We start from the raw sequence: 20669 nt of genomic DNA, 5'->3' as shown, positions 1-20669 counted from the left end.
GCAAACAGACTTGTGCCATTAAGGGGTCAGAAACAAGAAGAAATAGGTTCTAGTTCAAAACTGGCTGAACGAAGTAACATGCCTTCCTCCCCCAATCCTAGGTCAAAAACTAAGAATTACATGAAAAGTCAGGAGAGAGTCTTCTGACAAACTAGAATAAAGAATCTCTCAGCACACACTCTGTGACAATGGCAGAGGGAAGGGGGTTGGTGCTGATGGTGGTTAAGTTTCATGCATGAAACCCTATCTACAACAGTACTGTAAACCACAGCGCCGAAAATTAAAAACAAATAAACAAAAAATGCCTGCTACAGAAGCAGGATGGGGAGTGGAAGGGAAACTGGGGACACTGGTGGAGGGGAGTGGACACTGGTGATGGGATTGGTGTTGGAACACTGTGTACCTGAAACCCTCACTCAGCAATTTAGAATAGTACCAGAAATATTAAATGTAAAAGTAAACTGGCTGAGAAATCTTGGTCTAGATTTTGAAAAAAGCGATAATAATCTTCGTCCCCCCTCCTAGCAAAGCTAACTTTTTTTTTTTAAATCAGATCTCCCAGAAAAAGCTCAGTAAGAACCAGTAGCAGAATGACCATCATCAACTGGCTGGGAAGTATATTACGGTTAGAAATACAGCCCTAACAGATGCAGTTTTCAGAACAGAAGATTCTTGTATTTGCCTCAGAAAGATCACTGCTCTTCCCTATTGTGATTCAACAAGAAACCAAAAAGGCAGCCATTGGTTTTGGATCACCTGGAAAAATGAAGTCTAAAACCCATAAGTTAAGCTATTTACACACAAAAAAACCTAAAGTCTGAATTTGCAGAGGCGCAGGGAATTTACTTTTGCTGAAATCAGATTCATTCATCCTGGAGCTGCGTAGTTAACAATACATATCCCAAAACCACCACCACCACCAAAGCAGCAGCAGCAAACTGCGTTCCAGCACTGAGACCCCCCAATTCACTTCCTCTGCAGACACAGTGTCCTCTAAGCTTGGCATTACAGAGAGCTTCAATACAGGACACAGTTCACTCGGGAGGCACTGCAGTTGGATCACCACCAGTGTAGACTTTCCAGCCAAGCTACCTGAGTGGGAAACCTACTTCCATCACTTACAAACTGATGACTGTGCAAAAAGTAACCAGAATTATTACTTTTTGCATCTTAGGGCCACATCTGGCAGTGCTCAAGGCTTACTCATTATTTCGTGGTCAGGGATTATTCCTAGTGGAGTTAAAGGACTATAGTGGGTGCTGGGAATCAAGCCTGGGCCAGCTGCTTGCTTCAAAGATGCAAATGACAATAATCACTGTACATTATATAGGGGGAAAATACAAAGCACTGTGTATTTTTATACATAACAAACCTAACTGTCCAGTACGTTAGTTATGAAACCTTTTACCTATACTTGATGTGTTGTACAGTGTATGAAATAAGGAACTCTTAAGCTAATAAAAAAATGGCAACCAGTGCTAAGAAGACAAGCAGGTCTCAAAGATAGCAAGTTAATCTGAGACTTAATTACCTATTTACTTTGGTAATATGTATCAGCTCTAGGGAATTGTTTCTTTTCTTTTTTTTTAATTGCTGCAGAGAATTATCATCTCCACAGGGGTAGAGAATTTCTGCTCAAAAAGCCTGGAGTAGCTCCTAAGCACTGCTGGGGTTGTCTCCAAAACTAAAGCAACCCCCCCACCAAAAAAACCCATTTCTGTCCAAAGAGTAGATGTACTGTTAACAATGTAATGAGATACTTCTGAGAAACCACTAAAAACTTAGTTTTATAAGGGTAAAATGTAATCTTCTCTCTAAGATGATCTGATTTCTCTTCCCCTCTCCACTGCCTTTGTGGCTGTGTAGCCCTGGAATCAAGCCCATGGCGTGGTTGTGTGCCCGCCAGGAGGTGCGCATTCTATAGTTGCAGTATGTGCACATACCTTGCAGTTACTGCACATCGTGCATGGTGCACTAGAGACCACACACCCTTCTGCAGTGCTGGGAATCCCACACGGCACAGACTCTGTGACCATGCTCAGCACATGTGGGCAGCCTTTGGGGTCAAACTCATGCATGCAAGACATGTGTTTTTGCCATTGAGCAATTTCCCTGGCTCCGGATATGACCTTTTTTTTTTTTTTTTAAGAGTCAACAAACAAAGCAAGCAAGAACAAAACTAGTGCCAACACAGACCCCATCATTGGTCTATTAAGTGAGTCTTCATAAAAACCAAAAGTAAAAGCATGAAGGGCCAGGGATGTGGTGCAAGTGGAAATGCCTTAGCTAGCCACGAGTAAGGCTCTGACTTAGCTCTCTGGCACTGCATGGTCCCTCAAGCATTCTCCTTCCTCCATGATCCCGAGCCCTAAATAGAGGCTGGATAATTCTGTTGAGAATGTAATAATTAGTCCACTATGGGTACAATGAATAAGATACAGGTATTTAAAATAAACATTTAAAAAAAAACAAAGCTAACATATCTTTAGCAACATTCTTTTGCTTCTCCAAGTTTTATAATACCTTACCTTATATAATAAACCAAACTTATCAACCATCCAAATTTTCTTCTGTGCTTCTTCTTCTGAGAGGCCATTTTCTACCATGGCCATGACTATAAGATTGGCAATTCCAAGAGCAGCCTGTCCAACAAACATACATTTAAACAATAAAGACTCAGATACGATGCACTATTTGAATTCAGTTTTAAGATTACACATTATGAAAAACGTTTGGTACATTTCTTCCCTTACAAAACAAACTTTTGATTCTTCGTGATATTCTCTCTGAACGTATTTTAATGATTTTATAAGAGAACTTGAACTAATATTCTCTATCTCCAAATCAGAAGTGTATTATGTTCTCTTATATAATGTCAACATTTTGCCCTTCTTTTTATTCTAAAGGAAAGCACTGATTTTAAATGCAAACATTTCCAGAAACATACCTCTCCTGCTCCAAGAAATAAGACTTTGTGTTGTGAGATTGGTTTACCAATAACTTTTTCTGCTGCAAGAAGACCTGCTAGAGCAACTGATGCTGTCCCTGTGAGAAAAATAGAGATTTTTAAAAATAAAAAATGGGCACATTAAAAACATTTAAAAATTAAGAATAAAAAACCTGAAGTTTTCTTCTTGCTTCACCTTGAATATCATCATTGAAGGTACAATATTTTTCTCGATATTTTCTCAAGAACCTGAATGCATTATGATTTCCAAAGTCTTCAAACTGAATAAGTGTGTTCTGTCCATATCTAAAAACAGCAAAACCCATAATGGTTGTGTTGAAAATACCACCATTAAACAGTTTTCCTGTATAATATTCCTCATGACAACATTTAAAAATAATTTAGAGTACATTTAGTTCATTTAAGGCCTTGTGTAAATTTTTCAGAGTCTATGAATGAATGAGCTGACTCAAAATAAGATCTCTTACTCATTCAAAAATAAAAATCTATGTGATGCCTAAATACCTGAAAAATATATGAAGTGCTCAATGAATGTAGCATCATGATGGGCCTATGGGATATCAGTTGGCATAAACTTTTCCCAAACATCTTAGAAGGGCAGCTGGCACAAGAAGTTTATCTTACAACTACCTACAAGTATATTTAGCGCCTCAGAGAGTCTATATTTGATATACATACTTGCATTAATTAGCAGTTAAAACAACAACACAAGAAAGTATATATATTAAATATTAAACGAGATAAAAAAATAATTGTTTATTGGCATTCTGAAAGACATCAACCATCTTCTGCTAAGTACATGCAAAAGATAGGGAAAGTTTTGAAAAGAGATGGTGTTTTTATTTGGGCAAAGAACAAAAAAAAAAAAAGAGGTAGAAAGACAAAAAAAGGAGTGAAGGTCACACTGGTGCTGGAATTGGTGGAACACTCAATGCCCAAAACAGCTGTACTATGATTAACTTTGAAAACCCCGGTGTTTAAATAAAGTTAGAAAAAAAAGAAGCCAGAAGCAAACAAACAAACAAACAAACAAAAAAAACAGAGTCCAGGAAGTTTTTTTCATGACCCTGAACTTTCAATAGTCTGGTTGTATATTTCAGGGCTTATATAAGAGGAAAAGGAAGAAACTGGCTGAAGCAGGTTGGAAAGAGAAGGAAAACTCTTGCATGTCTAATTAGAGAATGGGGGCTCTATTCTGTATCCAGTGTGAATTCACTGAAAGGTTCAGAGGCACATTCTTGTAAGAACCTCCTTCAGAGGATAATCTTGCAGTGATGTGCAGTATACAGCGGCATGGGGCGAGATGAGAAAGGCAGAGGCAGCGAGGAGGCTATGATGACAGGACAGGAAGATCTGCAGTTGCAGCTATGGAAAGTGAAAGGGATGACTACGAGACTCACTAGACTATTGGTTTCGGTGTCAGTACACACAGTAGGTACCTATCTGGCCATATTTCGACACTGTCTGTATACAAAGTTTCCAATTCTTCAAGACCTAGAATTCTCTCTCTGTTGCCACAATAGCCTTAATTACAACTCTTCTATAATGAATCTTAATCGTTATAGAATGAACAACAGAACATGAAGGTGAGAACCTATTACAAAAGAGTTGTTAAAATGCTGAGGTGGTCTAGATGACAAAATGCTGCTATTGGGTTATCCGAAGTAAGAAATTGAGGAGAAAGTGAGGAGACAGGAATTTCTGGGAAGATGAAAAAGCTTGTTTTAAAAATTAGACTTGGAAAGGGAGGTTTTATTTTTTAGCATATTCTGTATACCAATAATTTGAAGAGTAGAACAAAAATACATCAGAGAAAATGAGCTTGACTCTGGCAATACAGAATCACTGAGACTTTGAGCAAAAGAATAACAATGAGTTATTTTGAACAAAGCAAAGACCTGAGATTCTTAGCAAAAGAATGTGAAACTGACATTTTAAGATTAATCCAAGGGTAAGATGGAGGAGAATTGGAGAGGAAACATATTGAAGGTTTAGAAGAGAAATGAAGGAGATATGAGCATCTCCATAAAGGCAAAGGAAAGGGACGATCCACCTCCTGAGGCATTTAGGTGAGAGTCCCAAATGGAAAAGTTTGCTAATAGAATAGATGTTGCCATTATTGAAAAAGACAGGCAGTTTGAAAAGAAGGGAGTCATTTTGGACATGAGTATGAAAAAGTAGCAACAGAGTTAGACAGATAGAAGATTCGGGTTAACTGAAAAACAGATCTAATGGGCTGGGGTGATAGGACAGCAGTAAGGCCAGCTTGCATGTAGCCAGCCCGGGTTCAATCCCTGACACCCCATATGGTCCCTGAAGCACTGCTAGGAATGATCTCTAAGCCTAGAGCCAGGAGTAAGGCCTGAGCATCACTTTATATGGCCTACCTTCCCAACCCGCCTCCCCCTCCCGCAACTGTGCTCCTAAGAAAAACAGCTCCGAGATGGGAGGTACATCTGGATACAAGCCATATGGAGAAAGATCATATCTTATATGACTCAAAGAGAAAAGTACTATGTACTACCCACATTTAATTAAAAAAAAATTAAGAGAGAACCACTGAAGGTAACAAAATAAAAAAAAAGTAAGTCTGGGGATGAACCAAGTAGGAAAGTCTTTTGGTAGTCAAGAAAAGACAGAATTTCAAGCAGGTAAGAGTAGAAAACTCAGATGCTGCAGAGAGAGATACATGAATGGTCAGTGAGTTTAGAACATGAAAACGGCGTAAGAACTTCATTGTAGTGATGGGTATGTCTGGAGGTCAAGGGCTGAAGAGCTGAATAAAGTGAGCACTAGAGAAGCAGTGAACGCAGGCTCCCCTCAAGATACTAGGTAATTCAGGACAACCAGGGAGAAGGATGAGATCACTATATAGCAGCACATCTAATCAGGCAGGACAGAAGCAAAGGCTTCAAAATATTTAACCTCCTTCTTATCTTCACAAGAAATATAGAAAAAAAGAGAAAAAAGTTCATGGCTCCTTTTTTTTTTTTTTCTCAAAGACATGCTTTCATAGACTCAATTTTATAAAATACCTGTCAGTAATGGCTTTCATAAACTCATCAATCAGTTCATCATAACGCTGTGAGCGATCTCTTTTCTGATATAAACCCATATAAAAGGGATCTTTTAAGAGTTCCTATAAATAGATAAAATGTAAAAATAAATTTTGTTATATAATCAAACATATTATATAGTTATATAATAAAAAATTAAAAGCTAATGTAATTGTTTTATTTTCCCATCATCCCCAACCTAATATAATTTTTTTTCAACTTTATCACCCTTCTTCAAGAAACTTTTGTAGGTTTAATTCGCTATGTTCACATAAATACTGAAGTTGAAGTGTGAGACAAAGATTAACATCTAATTTCAAAATGTTCCCATTTTATTTCATCTTCCAAAGAGGTATGTACTAAAAAAAATTTTTTTTTAAATACAGGAGAGGATCAAAGAAGGAAAAGGATTTTACTCACCGGATTATCGGTTCCTACATCAATGCACACAGGCAGGCATCTATCGGGTCGTATCCCTGCACAGGCAGTGTACAAACAGAGTTTGCCTACTGGGATGCCCATTCCATAGACACCCAGGTCTCCGAGACCTAGAATTCTTTCTCCATCAGTCACCACAACAGCCTTAATTAAAAAAAAAGAAAGAAAAGAAAAGGAAAAGGAAAAAATTATGTAAGTTGTAAATCATCCAAAATGGGGCACTAAAAGAAAAACATTTTAAAGTCATATATTAAAATATTTTATAACATATATTTATTTTATACACAAATCATATATTTTCACTGACTTTTGAAAGTAAAAAAAAAATTTTTTTTACACTAACTTCCAAGAAATCCAAACAAGCATACTTAAATTCCACAGTTTCTAGAATCTAAATTATTTTTCTTTGGGGGTAGGGCTATACCCGGTGATGTTCAGGGGTTATCACCGCCTCTGCACTCAGGAATCACTCCTGGTGGTAATTGGGGGCCCATATGGTATGCTGGGGATCCAACCTCGGTTGGCTATGTACAGGGCCAACATCCTACCCACTGTACTATCTTTCTGGACCTAGAACCAAGATGTTGAAAAGACAATTAAAACTAAGTTTAACGTCCCAGTTTTAGCGACAGAATCATGTTATATCTAAAAGATCAACTTAAATATCTTTAGAAAGACTAAATGGAGATGTAAAAAACTACTTATAAAAGAGAGTACTATTTAAGAAAACAAGGAGTTCAGAAAATAAAATCTTAAGAACCTGGGGCAAACAAAAATATACTTAGTGATGGTGAAAAAGAAAAAGATCTACGATGGAAAATATACCTACCTACAAGTTTTTAATATGGTGCGTTTAATTATATAACCTTCATTTCTAGGTTACTAGATAGGACTAATGATTATACAAAGATTATTTTGGTAACAAAGGCATATGTAACAAAGTAAGCAAGATTACATTTTAAGATACTAGCAAAACACTAAAGTCTACTACATATTTTAAATAAGTCATTTCTTTTTTCCTCCCTCCACTGAGAAGGTAGACTGAGCAAGGTTTTTATTTATTAAATTTGGAACTCCTAAGAATTTTACCTTTGTGTAAGGATTTAAATTTAGCAAAAAAAAATTTCTAAGAAATACTTCCATACCCACCAGAATAAAATACAAAATAATTTTGTATTTTGTGTGATATTTTACTATATTTTCTCTGTTTAAAGTACTATTCATTTAAAAGGAAAGGGAATATAATTAGTTAGGAGACACCAATATTATAGACAGTTATACAATTATATGTTACATATTACAGGCTCACCCAGCATACTAGCTCCAATTTCTTTCCTAGAGTCAAACCAAACTCTTATACCAATAATCTATTTTATATTTATTACTATCATGATCTCCTCAGAGTACTACATCTGTATCTAATTTAAAAATCACGAAGAGTAATAACAAAACAAAACAACTGTAACTATTCTTGGAGTTTAGAACTTACAAGGAAAGAAAAAAACATTGTGAAAAGGAAGGTTTGCTATTAGTACCTTAACATGATTTTCTGGCCAGTTATCCACAATTGATCTAACATGACCTCTGTCTGAGATTGAAATAAATAATCCCCTGCAACAGAACAAAAACACCTTTGCATTTCACAATAATTTTTTTCTATTTTTTAGTAATTGGAATATTTAGGTATTTTAGTAAACAGCATGACACGGTATAATTTCCAAGCAAATTTTAGCTAGGTTAATACTAGTTTATTTTCAAACATATGTACTTCAAACTGTAATAGCATTGCTCTCACTCAGTAGCTGCAACAAAGATTACTTAGTGATATGATTAATTTTACCCAAGATAAAAAAAAAGTGCATCCATACCTCATGTTCAAATGAACACAACACACCACCAGTAAAAAGCAATTAAAAAAGAAGCTGTGAGTCCTGGCAAGCACGGGAAAGGCAGAACTGCTCAAACTAACTGAAACCAAGAATTTGAAGTAGTAAGGAGAAGATAAAAAGTGTAATTTCATATAAAAGATGACATCCTTTAAACATTACCAAAAAGTGAGGTAATTTAAAATTCATAGTATTGAGATAACTGATCCGTATTTAAAAAAAGAAAGAGAGGAGAGAAGAGGAGGGAAGGGAGAAGCAGCGGCTTGGCTTCTTCGTGCAGAGGCGCGGGCCAGCAGGTGACCAGCGCTCCCGCCCAGAGGTGTTCCCAGCACAGCTCGAGTCAGTTGAGTCCCTCAGAGCAGCATGACCAAACCATCTGATGGGCTTGAAAACACTGCCCAAGCTCTCCTCACCCCCTCTCCTCGGGATTCTGATTTGTTTGTAAGGAGTTTGGGTCAATTAACCAACCAAGATTTCCTGGCCAGCCTCTATGTGAAAAACGAAACATGAAAAAAAAAACAGTGCACAGTTGACTCTGCAAATGATGCGCAGCATCTACCTTCACCAAAGACCTTTCTTGCTCTGTATGGCTCACTGTAGCTCTCCACTCTGTGGACACATCAGAATGGCGCCAGGAGCTTGTAGGAAACCCCAACACCTGCACTCAATCCCAGACAGACAAAATCAGAACTTCTGTCGGCAGGACCCAGACATCAGTATTCTCTGTTTTTATTCATTTTCCTCTTTATTTTTTAGGTCAGGATTAATAAGCACTATTCTAAATAAAAAGGAAAACTTTTAATAAGAGTTGAATAGTTGAGTTACAGCACAGAAATGTTTTAGACATGTTAACTGATGGCAGTGCATAGAACAGTGTTCTCAAAGCGTCCACCAGGGAATACTGGCAGCGCCATCACCAACGTGTTCATTATGACTTAGTCCTTCAGATCTTTTGTTTTCCATCAACCGACAAAAGCTTTGTAATAGGAAGAAGAGGAAGAATGACAGGCATCAACGTTTGTCCAGGGGCCATGTCCAAGGCAATGCTCAGGGCTTCCTTCTGGCTCTGCACTCCTGGCAGGGCTTGGGGGACCAGATGGGATACTGGGGAGCTAACCCAGACAGCCAGGGTGACACAAACACCCTACCCACTGTACAGTCACTCTAGCTCCAGGGACAGAACTATTTGAAATGAAAATTTACAAAAATACAGAGAATAAACCAAAGAAATCAAAATAAATAACAAAAAAATACTTATGAAGTGATCAAACATTAATTTGGCCAGTTACAAAATGCACAATCCATAGTAAACCTAACTTAAAGAGGGTAAAGAATGGAAGACATTATTTCTACAAAAATAGAAGATATGTACATGTGTGTTTTATTAATATTTTAAAATTCTTGTGAGGTGTAAAATGAGGTTGGGATATAACTATGACATATAAAAGATAAATGTAATAGATGTTATGGAGTTATTTTTTAAAAAATACAATAACCAATTATTGTATATTTTAAACAAACATATTTTAAAAAATAAGCCTTACTTAGGTCTTCTAAAGATGTGTCCATATTGTGAACAGGCAAGACCAACTGTTGGTGTATATACAATTGGCATCAGAGTTTCAATATCATCTTGTAGAATTCTGTAAAACAATTTCTCATTTCTTTCCTGTAATCCCATTATATAGATGTACCTGAAATGAAACAGTAATAATCTGTTTAGTCTGTATCAGTAATAGTCTGTATCAGCCAGCACTTCATTTAAAAAAAATTCACCTTTGAAAATTAAATTCAAACATTTAAAACTGAGCAACTCTTCTCTCTGAAAATAAAGCTCCAAATAACCATTATTTAACACTGAGGAATAAGAATTCACAAAAAATAAATACCTACTTAAACAGTAGATAAAGATGATGATAGTAACAAGAGCGAACATTTATTAAACCCTTATGAGAGTCAGGCTCGCTATACTAGGCACTGGAAATGAAGACTATGCTATCCTTAAGTATCTAATATTTAAGGAGTTGGTACATAAATAAGGAAGAAAACTTAATGTGGCATTAAATTCCAATATTTACTAATACTATGTGACCAAGCACTGTTCTGAATGAGGGGGTGTAAGAAGTAATCCTTTGTCCTCATGGACTCTATAAGCTAGTATATTTACAGACATTGCAATTATCTATAAGAGAGGAAAATTTCTACATATATATGTACACGTGTGCATATGTACATATTAGATAATTTTTAAAGAGTTAGAGTTTGGGAAACAGGGAAATGCTGGCTTAAAAATTAATTAAATGGACTCATCTTTCCACAAACTTATTTTTCTTCCTGTTTTCTGATCAAATTGGAATCACAAAATACATTCTTTATTCCTTCCCATCCTACATACTCATGTCCTACCTAATAAGTCACTGTGTCCTAAAGAGTACACCTACTAAACCGCTTTTGTCCCTGAACCTCCACTCAGCCCAAGCCACCATCATCTGTCACTTGGAGACTACCTCAGAGGCTTTCTGACCAGTCTTTCATGCACAGATCTGCTTCCCTACTCCAACAGATTCTCAGGAAAACGTAACTGATCATTTCTGTTCTTACATGCTTTTATATGCCAATATAACATGGTAAAGTTCCTAAAATAGATAAAAGACCTATTTTCCAAACTCATCTCCATAGTGGACTGAGTTCCTCAAATGCATCATAACTCTTACCTTAGATTTACTCCTACGATGTCCATGCTGCCTGGAGCACTTACCTAGGTACAAGCCCTGTACTCATTCCTTCCCTACTGCATTTACACACATTAGATTCCCCACTTCAATTCTGCAACTCTAACTCCACTTCTTGACTCTGTGCCTTGCCTCTGGCCTAGATGACACATGAGCTAGAGTCTATTGCCCCACAGACTTCTACATTTCCAGGAGCTAGAAGAGAACATGTACTAAAACTGGTGTGCAAATGTCTTGTAACCCATGTAAGTAAACAAAAAGAAGGGATTTCATTTAGAAGAGGAATATTTTCTATAGCGCTGCTGTGGGCAAAATGCCAATAATTAGAAACGAAAGGGAAGACATCTTTTAACAAAATAAACACCTGGGCTTTAAGACAGCATAGCTTTGTCAAACAGAAGCAGAAATATTAAGGAAAAGAAAGAAATTATGGGACCAGAGTAACTGTACAACATGTAAGGTGTTTGCCCTGCATGAAGCTGACTGGGTTCAATCCCCAGCATCCTATATGGTTCCTCGTACACGGCCAGAAGTGATTCCTGAGTGCAAAGCCAGAAGTAACCCCTGAGCACCACCAGGAAAGAAAAGAATTAATTACGTATCAATCATGTGACAGCAAGAAGTTGTGCAAGTTCTGAGTCTCTTTATTTTTCTTATTTTCATTTCACTTTGGTCACAGAGTGCCTTAGATTCTTGTTCTAACTTAGAGTTGTTATAGGTTAGAAATCTTAAATATGGTATTTCACTCTCTGTCACAGCCCTCTGACCTTTGATTAGCTATATAATACCCTTGTTTCATCGTTCTTCAAAGAATCTACAGAGCTTCCTGATGGCTCAATTTTCTCCTATTCTATTAGCTCTACCTAGGCTCCTCTTTTCCCAAATGCATTCTGCACAGAAGTTTTACAACTGTTAGGAATTCTCACAAAGAATTAGAGTTGTAAGAAACCTCTTGGCATTTAGGAGCCACCCCCTTCGTTTTGGGGCTAACTTCTAGAGGGCTCAGGGGGCTAAACGGAGTACCAGAGATCAACCCTGGGTGAGCCACATGCAAGGCAAGCAGCCTATCTGCTGTATCTCCAGCTCCCTGTACATTCTCTCCAGGCATGGGATGAATAATTTTCATTTTCACAATTGGAGGGCTTAGAACAAAACCTACCAAAAAGCCGCGAGTGGACAGAAGTTGAATGACTTGTTAGCATTTTTGTCAGACTAGCAAATCCCAAAACGTGATTCACTGTTATGTACCTTTCAACTCTTCTGTTGAAAAGGCATGTTGCTGGGCAGAAAGGCATCAAAATAAACAAGATCATGCACTAGGCTTTCAGTGTCTACTTGTCCTTTTAACCTGGCCTGTCTTAGCATCACTTCACGGCTAAATGTCTCTTCCAAAAATTTACATTCTCCTCACAAACTCCATTCAACCTTGGCGCTACTAAATCTGAACATGACCTTCATATTCTATATCAAAAAGAAAATCAAGGTCATGGGGCCAAAGAGATATTACAGCAGGTAAGCTTTTGAATGTAGCTAACGTGGGTCTGATCCCCAACACCCCATATGTTTCCCCCAAACAATGTCAGGAGTGATTCCTAAATGCAGAGCCAAAAATAATCCCTGAGCATCGCTAGGTATGGGCCAACCACCCCCCATCCTCCCCAAAGGAAAGAAGAAAGTCAAGGTCATGACAGATATGATGATATCTCACAATCTCTGCTTCAGCATCTACATTATCTTTGGTCTTTGGTCTTGTTCAAGGCCAGCCTTTTTTTTAACTTTTATTAGTGAAGCGAAATAGTTTTTAAAAATTTACTTAGAGAAGTATGGGGGGGGGCGGAGAGAGAGAGAGAGAGAGAGAGAGAGAGAGAGAGAGAGAGAGAGAGAGAGAGAACATAATACAAATTCAAAAGAGAACATGGTATTCTTCAGAGTGGAAAAAATCTGACCCTAAACTATACTCCACCCTCTCTGCCTCCACTCCTCCCAGTGTCTGAGATCTTGTTCTGTCAATTACTTTCTACTAGACCTTTCCTCACACTTATTAGTGTTGGCTCAACTTCTTTCCAGGCAGAAATATATACCCCTATATACAAATCCTGCTTCACTTTTTTGTGGATGTCTTTCTCCTCATCTCTGCTTCTTCAGAGAATTAACATTTACTCCCCTCTCATTTCTCAACTTATCGAAATCTTCCTTTTGTTCCATCACATCAAGGAAACGCCTCTTACCAGTCCTCAACAACTAATAATCCATACCAAATAAACCTGAAATATTTCTAATCCTGTCTTCAGACTGATGTCTTTACCCAGGACATTTTACACTTCTATTTACTCCTTCCTGCTGCCTGTAACATACTGTTTTAAAGTTCAGTCCAGACATCATTTTTCCCCTCGGTCCCTAAGTTGGATTAGGCATCCACCCCATTGACGCTTTAAATGTTCGGCATGTACCTTTTTTCTCAGTATTGAGCAGTATGGTCACAGAATATAATTATCTACTACTACATTTCTAGGTCTGGTGTGGCTCATTGTTTCAGCTTTCCCCAGGGCAGCTTCATTACTCTTTTGTCACTTCCCAAAGTGTCCAGGATTGGATGATACCTTACACAGTCATTCCATCTACTACTCATGTTATGTCTGCAGTATCTAGTACATTGGCACACAGTACACACATCATCTAAAAGCATTGCTGAATGAAATGGATGCAAATAAGTGTTTGTTTAAAACTCCATTCAAACCTAAAATGTTGATTTTAAGCATAACTGATCTCTGCTAACTTTTACAATAGTGAACACAAATAAAGTATTCACTAAATTAAACATAAATTATAAAAATTGTTAACTAAAGCACAACCCTATTGTAACTATATATTTATAATGCCATAATAACCTTGATGTTTCAATTTTCTGATCAGAACATCAATTAAAAAACTACACATCTAATCAACTCTTACTTTTCCAAAGGCCCACTCAATTTTTTCACGTTTCTGTGAAATCGTAAGGCTTGAATATCTTGTGTCTCTATTTTGGGAGGTAGAAGTCCTTGAAGACCAAGCATTTGTCGTTCCTGTAAAGTAAATGCCATTCCCTAAAAAGGACAAATAAAAGGGTTAAAATTACACTGACTGGGGTAGTAAAGGTGTTAAGACTGTAAGATGTAATTTAGATGTCAATTCAGAAAAATCAGCAAGATATTATTTTTGTCCAAGTGTCAAAAAACTTATAAGATATATCATATCTAGTAATGCTGAGCATAGTAAAAGAATTACTCACAGACTATTATTGAGATTATAGACTGACTGAGGATTTTGGGGATTTAAAGTATTCTTCAATTTTTTAATGTAAATACATGACATAACAGCGATTTTACTGAGATAGCCATCCTAGAGAAATATTTACTCCACACAGCAAAAACAATAAGATGAGTAGTATTGTTTAGAGTGCTCTGGGAAATTACTGATAAAAATAACACCAATTATGGAACAATCAAAATCTATGGTACCTTCTTATCAAGAATGCCATAGCGCTAAACCAGTATCTTTAAGTGTGTAGTAGAAGGGTCCCCTAAAGGCACAGTGAGGGAAGAAAAACAAGTAGCAGGGGCAGAGGAAGAGCTCGGCAGGCTCAGCACAGGCGAAGCTCTGCACTCTAGCACCGTGAGGTCTCTGGAGCACCGGTCAATCCTGGCTGTGGCCCCAGAGACAAACACGTAGTCAAAAAGGGACAAACTGCAAGTCCAAACAATTTTGCTTATAGATCTCCACAGAGCACATGCTATCTGCAGATGCAGGCACACATGGGAAAGGACAGCAGCCGGTCAGAGTTTGAAAGAATGCTAACCAAACTGCTAACAGGCCACCCTGGGAGAATAGAGGGCAGACGAATAGAAAAAGGGGGACCAAAGAAATGATACTTAAGAAAAGGTTAACAACTCACAGAAGGCCAAACATGGAACATACAAAATAAAGCGAGGGGAGAGTGGTGGTAGTGGGATGCAATGGATAAAAGGAGTATATTGTAAGGTGATGGATTAAAAACTGAATCTTGGTAGTCATCAGGAAGTAATGTATATGCTGACACCAAATTCTAAAGGAGCACAACTGAGACATAATATAGTGTCAGCTAGCATTACAACAAAAATTTAAAAAAAAAGTCAAATAAAGAGTCAGAGAGATAGTATAAAGATTAAGGTGCTTGCCTTGCATGCAGCAAACCTGGTCTGAATCCTGGCTCCACATACAATGTCCCTAGCATCACCAGGAGTGGCCCCTGAGCACAAAGCTAGGAGTACTGAGCTGAGCCGAAGTAACCTGAGCACTGCCAGGTGTGGTCACCAAATAAAAACCAAACAAAAAAATTACAAAACCCTCCATGTTCAAACAATCGAAGATAAAATTACTGAAAGATTTTTTACACCAAACCTTTTTGTCATAGGAAAATTCTTAAATTCCAGAATAAGAAATTCCAAAACCCTTTTCCTGTACTGGGGCAATAAGAACAACTAGTCAAATAACCAGAATTCATTTTTTCAGAATTTTGAAATTAGACAAGGCACTGGGAACCAGGGTTCATTTATCCAAGAAAAATGGCTGAACCATGGTAAGAACAGCAGCCAACTTCTGAGGATTTTAACTTGTGTTCTTCCATTTTCCACTCCGCTGTGCTACAGCAGCCCGTGAAAACGGGCATCCACTGTGAATGCCTGTTTCAATGACTGTTAAGTGACTCTTAAAACCAGAGACGTGGCATCCACTACAGAGCAGAGGTACTGTCTAAAATAGGCCCAAACCCAGGAACTGTCACAATTTACCTGTCTGACAGATCCCTAGCTGTGCTCAGTCACAGAGCTGTTTTTGACAGTTTCAACAGTCTCCTCCAGAAGAGCATTTTGAAACAATCAGAGGCAATGATTTAATAGGGCGACTCTTCAAGGCTGTGGTAGAAGTCGAGGGAAACAACATGCTAAGCCATACTGAGAAAACCCATGTGAAAAGAGATGTTCATGGGAAGGACAGGCCGGAGAGCTTATAAAGCTTGTACACGCTTCTAAGAACTAGGGCACATGCATGAGCTGTGGGCAGGCCTAGGGAAGCCCCGAGGTCTTTCCCAAATCTGGGAGGCCTTCAGGCTCAGCGGAAGCAGAAATGCAGGTTGAGGCAATCTGCCTTGGGGCTGGCTGAGTGTACCAACATAGACATGGCCCCAGGGAGGCGAACTGATTCCAGGTACTTGGGTCTCTGTCTAAATTATCAGCGGACTCAAGCTCATAGAACAGAAAGTTGCCATAAGAAAAAGACTCTAAAGAATTAGCTTAGACATGCTGAAAGTAGACTACAGATCAAACATGATTGCCACTCAATGCCTCTTTTGCAAACCACAACACGCAACAGGAGAGAGAGAACAAAAGGGAATGCCCTGCCACAGAGGCAGGGTGGGATGGGGGGTGGGAGGGATACTGGGATCCGTGGTGGTGGGAAATGGGCACTGGTGGAGGGATGGGCATTTTGTATATTTGAAACCCAAGCATAAAAATTTGTAAGTCTACAACTGTACCTCATGGTGTCTCCCTAATAAAAATTAAAAAATTAATAAAAATTTTTAAAAAAGAGGCAGACATAAGTAAGCATTAAAGAAAAGAGTACAAAAAAATAGCTTAGAAATGTCTACACAGACCAATAAAAATGCAGGTTTAACATAACTACAGAGGTAAGCAAATGAGATAGAAAAAAATGCACATTTGTTTGCTGCTCCTCTTTTTCTCCTTAAATAGACAACGACTTAAGGCAATAATTATAGATCTGCGTTGATGGTTAGACAATGTATGAAGATGTAATTTGTTTGATATAGTAGCATAAAAAGATGTGTGTGGGAAATGAAACTAAACATTGGCAAAGTTTCGGTGTCTTGCTGAAATTAAGTTGGTATTACTCTAACTAGGCTGTTAGAAAATTTGGTAAAAATGGTCACTGTAATTCCTAGGGGAAACTACTTAAGAAAATCACTTAGAAAGATGTAGTAAGAGAGAGGGCTGGAGTGATAGTACAGCAGGTAGGGCATTTGCCTTGCATGTGCCAAGCTGGGTTCAATCCTTAGTACCCAATTCAGTCCCCTGAGCATCACCTGGAGTAACCCCTGAGAACAGTGTGAGGAGTAAGCCTTGAGCACCACTGGCTGTGGCCCAAAACCAGAAGGGTAGGGGCAAGGATTTAAAATTCTATGCTGAAAATATCTATCACAAATTGAGAATAAAAAGAAAAGGCATTTAGAAAATAAACAGCACAATGGTAGACACAAATCATACCCTATTAGTCATTACATTAATGTAAATGGCCATGGATAAAATAAGGATACATTTATTTCCTTTCTACAAAGACATATTTTGGTAAAAGACAGGAAAAGATACATCAGTCAAGCAGGAACCAAAAGAGAGCTGAAGGAATTATATTATTCACACATAACTGATTCTGAAACATTATGATTTAAAGCGGACTCTCTGTAATAATGAAATGAGCCGATTCATTAAGAAAATTTAACAATTATGAATATACCCACATCTAATAAATTAAGCCCAGGACACACAAAACAGAATCTGACAAAAATAAAGAGAAAGACCATTTAACAGGTGTAAGACTTTAATAGCTCACTTTCGCTAAAAGAGAAAACTAGACAGAAAATCACATTCCTCTCTTACACACAAAATATTCCCCAGGACAGACCATATGCTAAACTATAAAACAAGTCTCAATAGATTTAAATGAATTTAAATCATCCAAATATATTGTCCTATTCAAACTACACACAAGGAAGTGGCATTAAAAATAAATAAAGAGAGATGGCCAGAGAGCATGCTTTGAATACAGGAGGCAGGTCTGATCCATCCTGGCACCACATGGTCCCTGAACTCAGGACTAGGAGCAGCCACTCAGCACCTCTGGTGTGGTCCAAAAATAAAAACAAAAATAAGAGGCTAGGGGCTGAGTGATAGCACAGCAGGTAGGGCGTATGTTTGCCTTGCACATAGCCGCCCCGGGTTCGATTCCCAGCATCCCATATGGTCCCCTGAGCACTGCAAGGATTAATTCCTGAGTCCAGAGCCAGGAGTAACCCCTGAGCATCACTGGGTATGACCCAAAAAAGAAAAAAAAAAAGAGGCTAAGGGCTAGAGCGATACTCCAAGAGGGTCGGGTGTTTGCCTTCTATGTGGCCAATCCCAGTTCAACCCCCAGCACTCCCTATGGTTCCCCGAGCACTGCCAGGATTGATGGCTCAGCACAGAGCCAAGAGTAAGCCCTGAGCACTGCGGGGTTTAGCCCCAAAATAACAACAACAAGAAAGAGGCTAGGGCTGGAGCCCATGCTGAGGAATTAAAAAATATCTGAACATCATACCCCCAATAACCACTCAGTGAAAAAGGAAAGCATGAGAGCAGTTAGGAGATACTCTGAGATACATTAAAACATTTACAGGGCCAGGGAGAAAGCTCAAAGGATCAGAGAACATACTGCAAAGAGGAGCACCAGGTTTAACCCTGGGCACTGCAGGATCCTCCAAGCACCCTCAGGGTGAACTCCTGAGCACTGCCAGGGGGAGTGCCAAAAAGAAAACATACCTGCCAAAACTTAAGGGGATATAGTATAAAGGCAATGCTTAGAGAAAAGACTGTACTAAAAAAACCCATGTATTCAGAATCTGGAAGATCTAGGGCCGGAGCAATCATACTGCGGGGAGGGCGTTTGTTTGCGTTGCAAGAGGCCAACTTGGGTTCGATCCCCGGCTTCCCAGATGGTCCCCTGAGTAGTGCCAGGGGTAATTCCTGAGTGAAGAGCCAGGAGTAACCCCTGAGCATCACTGGGTACGGCCCCAAAAGGCAAAATGAAATAAATACTTGAATAAAATAAAAATCTGAAAGATCTCTGATCACCTAAGTTTCTACTTTAGGAAACCTGAGGTGGGAGCAGGGAGGTGCTCAGGGGCAAAGCATATCAAAGGCTTTGATCCTGATACCACCCACATACAAAAAAAGACACTGCAAGGGGTCAGAGAGACAGTACAGTGAGGAAGGCACGTGCCCTGCACGTGGCCCACCCATGCTTGATCCCTGACATTCCATATGATCCCCCATGTATGCCAGGAGTGATTCCTGAGTGCAGGGCCAAAAGTAACCCCTAAGCACTGCCAGATGCAGCCCCCCGATCAAACAAAACAAAATCCAAAAAGAAAGATACCGTTTTAAAAAAAAAAACTTTTAAGATTTAAAAAATGCCACTCCTATATAAATGCCTTAGGAAGCATTTATCTAGAAGATATGAAAACATTAACTCACACTGGGGGGAGGGTAACGTCTCCATTGGAGACTTTTGTTGTTACTGTGTCTGGCATATCGAATACTCTCGGTAGCTTGCCGGGCTCTCCGAGAGGGGCGGAGGAATCGAACTCGGGTCGGCCATGTTGGCTACGTGCAAGGCAGACACCCTACCCGCTGAGCTATCGGGGGGGGGGGGGGGGGGGGGGGAGGGTGTGGCACACCCCAGTGTGCTCTTGGGACCTTGCAGTGCTTAAATGTGGTTAAACTTGGGGCTCCAATCTGCAGAGCATGCACTCAAGTCCTCTGAGTCATTTCCCCGGCCTCAAAACATTAATTCGAAAGGGTATGTGTGCCCTATGTTCAGAGCAGCACTATTCATGAGAGGAAAACAACCAAGCAGATGAGTGGGTATAGAAACGAGTTATTTATGTTGGTAAAAAAATAACTGGTAAATAAAAACCAGTATTTTATTAAATTCTTAAATAGAATAGCCTTCTAAGAGAATTATTATTACCTTAATAAAATTAATTAGAAAAATATAGTGATACCAACATGCAAGTCACTGTTTTTAAATGAACGCCTCGATTGCAAACTGCCAGCAGAAGCAATCTTCACCTCTCCTGCCCTTCTCCCTTTTCTCTGCATCTCCCAATACCAGCTGTCTCATCAGACCTGCCTTTTTCCTTATCTGGGCAAAAGCAGTGCCCTTCAATTTACACAGGAAGGTATCTCCCTTAGCTGATCCTGAAAGATTTCAGCTATTCCCTTCAGACACATGCTGTTTCTGACACCAGTTAAGAGATAAAATCTTTTAATCAGACTCCTGAATTATAGGTAAGCATACATCAGAATGAAACAAACCAAAAAACCCTCCTCTATCACTTTCTCTCCATGTAGTTAAAATAATCTGTCATGAATTAGGAAATTAATTATTTTAAAAGTAATAACGTGATTAATGGCAAATAATTTACCTCAAAATTGAAAACAATAAGTCATGGTCTACTAAATTATAAAATGTTACCAAAAAGGAAAACCAATTTTTATGCAGTATTTAACAGTGCTTCAAATAGCTTTACACACTTTCTTTTTCCTCTTCAGCACTCTATTTAAGAAATCAGGATCCAAAGAGGTTATAGTGAAGATTACAGTGCTGTCTACAAAGCTACTGAAGCTATAGATTGACTGGAAAGATTATTTATAATAAACTTTTCTGAATAATAGCATATAAAATTGTATAATACAATCTTAAAAGTAAATACAGTATTAAGGAGATAAACAGCAAAATA

The 20669-nt window shown here is 38.6% G+C and overlaps 1 protein-coding gene across 2 annotated transcripts in view; it reads right to left on the bottom strand.

Moving 5' to 3' along the window:
- The window catches only part of ME2 (malic enzyme 2), a 55163-nt gene that overhangs the window by 19694 nt on the left and 14800 nt on the right, over positions 1–20669 (bottom strand). For both annotated transcript variants that reach the window (XM_056138000.1, XM_056138001.1), the window contains 8 exons: positions 14033–14166; positions 9893–10042; positions 7998–8073; positions 6445–6606; positions 6004–6107; positions 3144–3253; positions 2948–3045; positions 2529–2642 (listed from right to left, as the gene is read on the bottom strand). In XM_056138000.1, the coding sequence (XP_055993975.1) occupies positions 2529–2642; positions 2948–3045; positions 3144–3253; positions 6004–6107; positions 6445–6606; positions 7998–8073; positions 9893–10042; positions 14033–14166 (948 nt within the window). The remainder of the gene's footprint in view (positions 1–2528; positions 2643–2947; positions 3046–3143; positions 3254–6003; positions 6108–6444; positions 6607–7997; positions 8074–9892; positions 10043–14032; positions 14167–20669) is intronic.

The sequence above is a fragment of the Sorex fumeus genome, unplaced genomic scaffold (genome assembly GCF_029834395.1).
Source record: "Sorex fumeus unplaced genomic scaffold, SorFum_2.1 ptg000128l, whole genome shotgun sequence".
Lineage (NCBI taxonomy): Eukaryota > Metazoa > Chordata > Mammalia > Eulipotyphla > Soricidae > Sorex > Sorex fumeus.
This window is presented reverse-complemented; position numbering and strand designations above follow the sequence as displayed.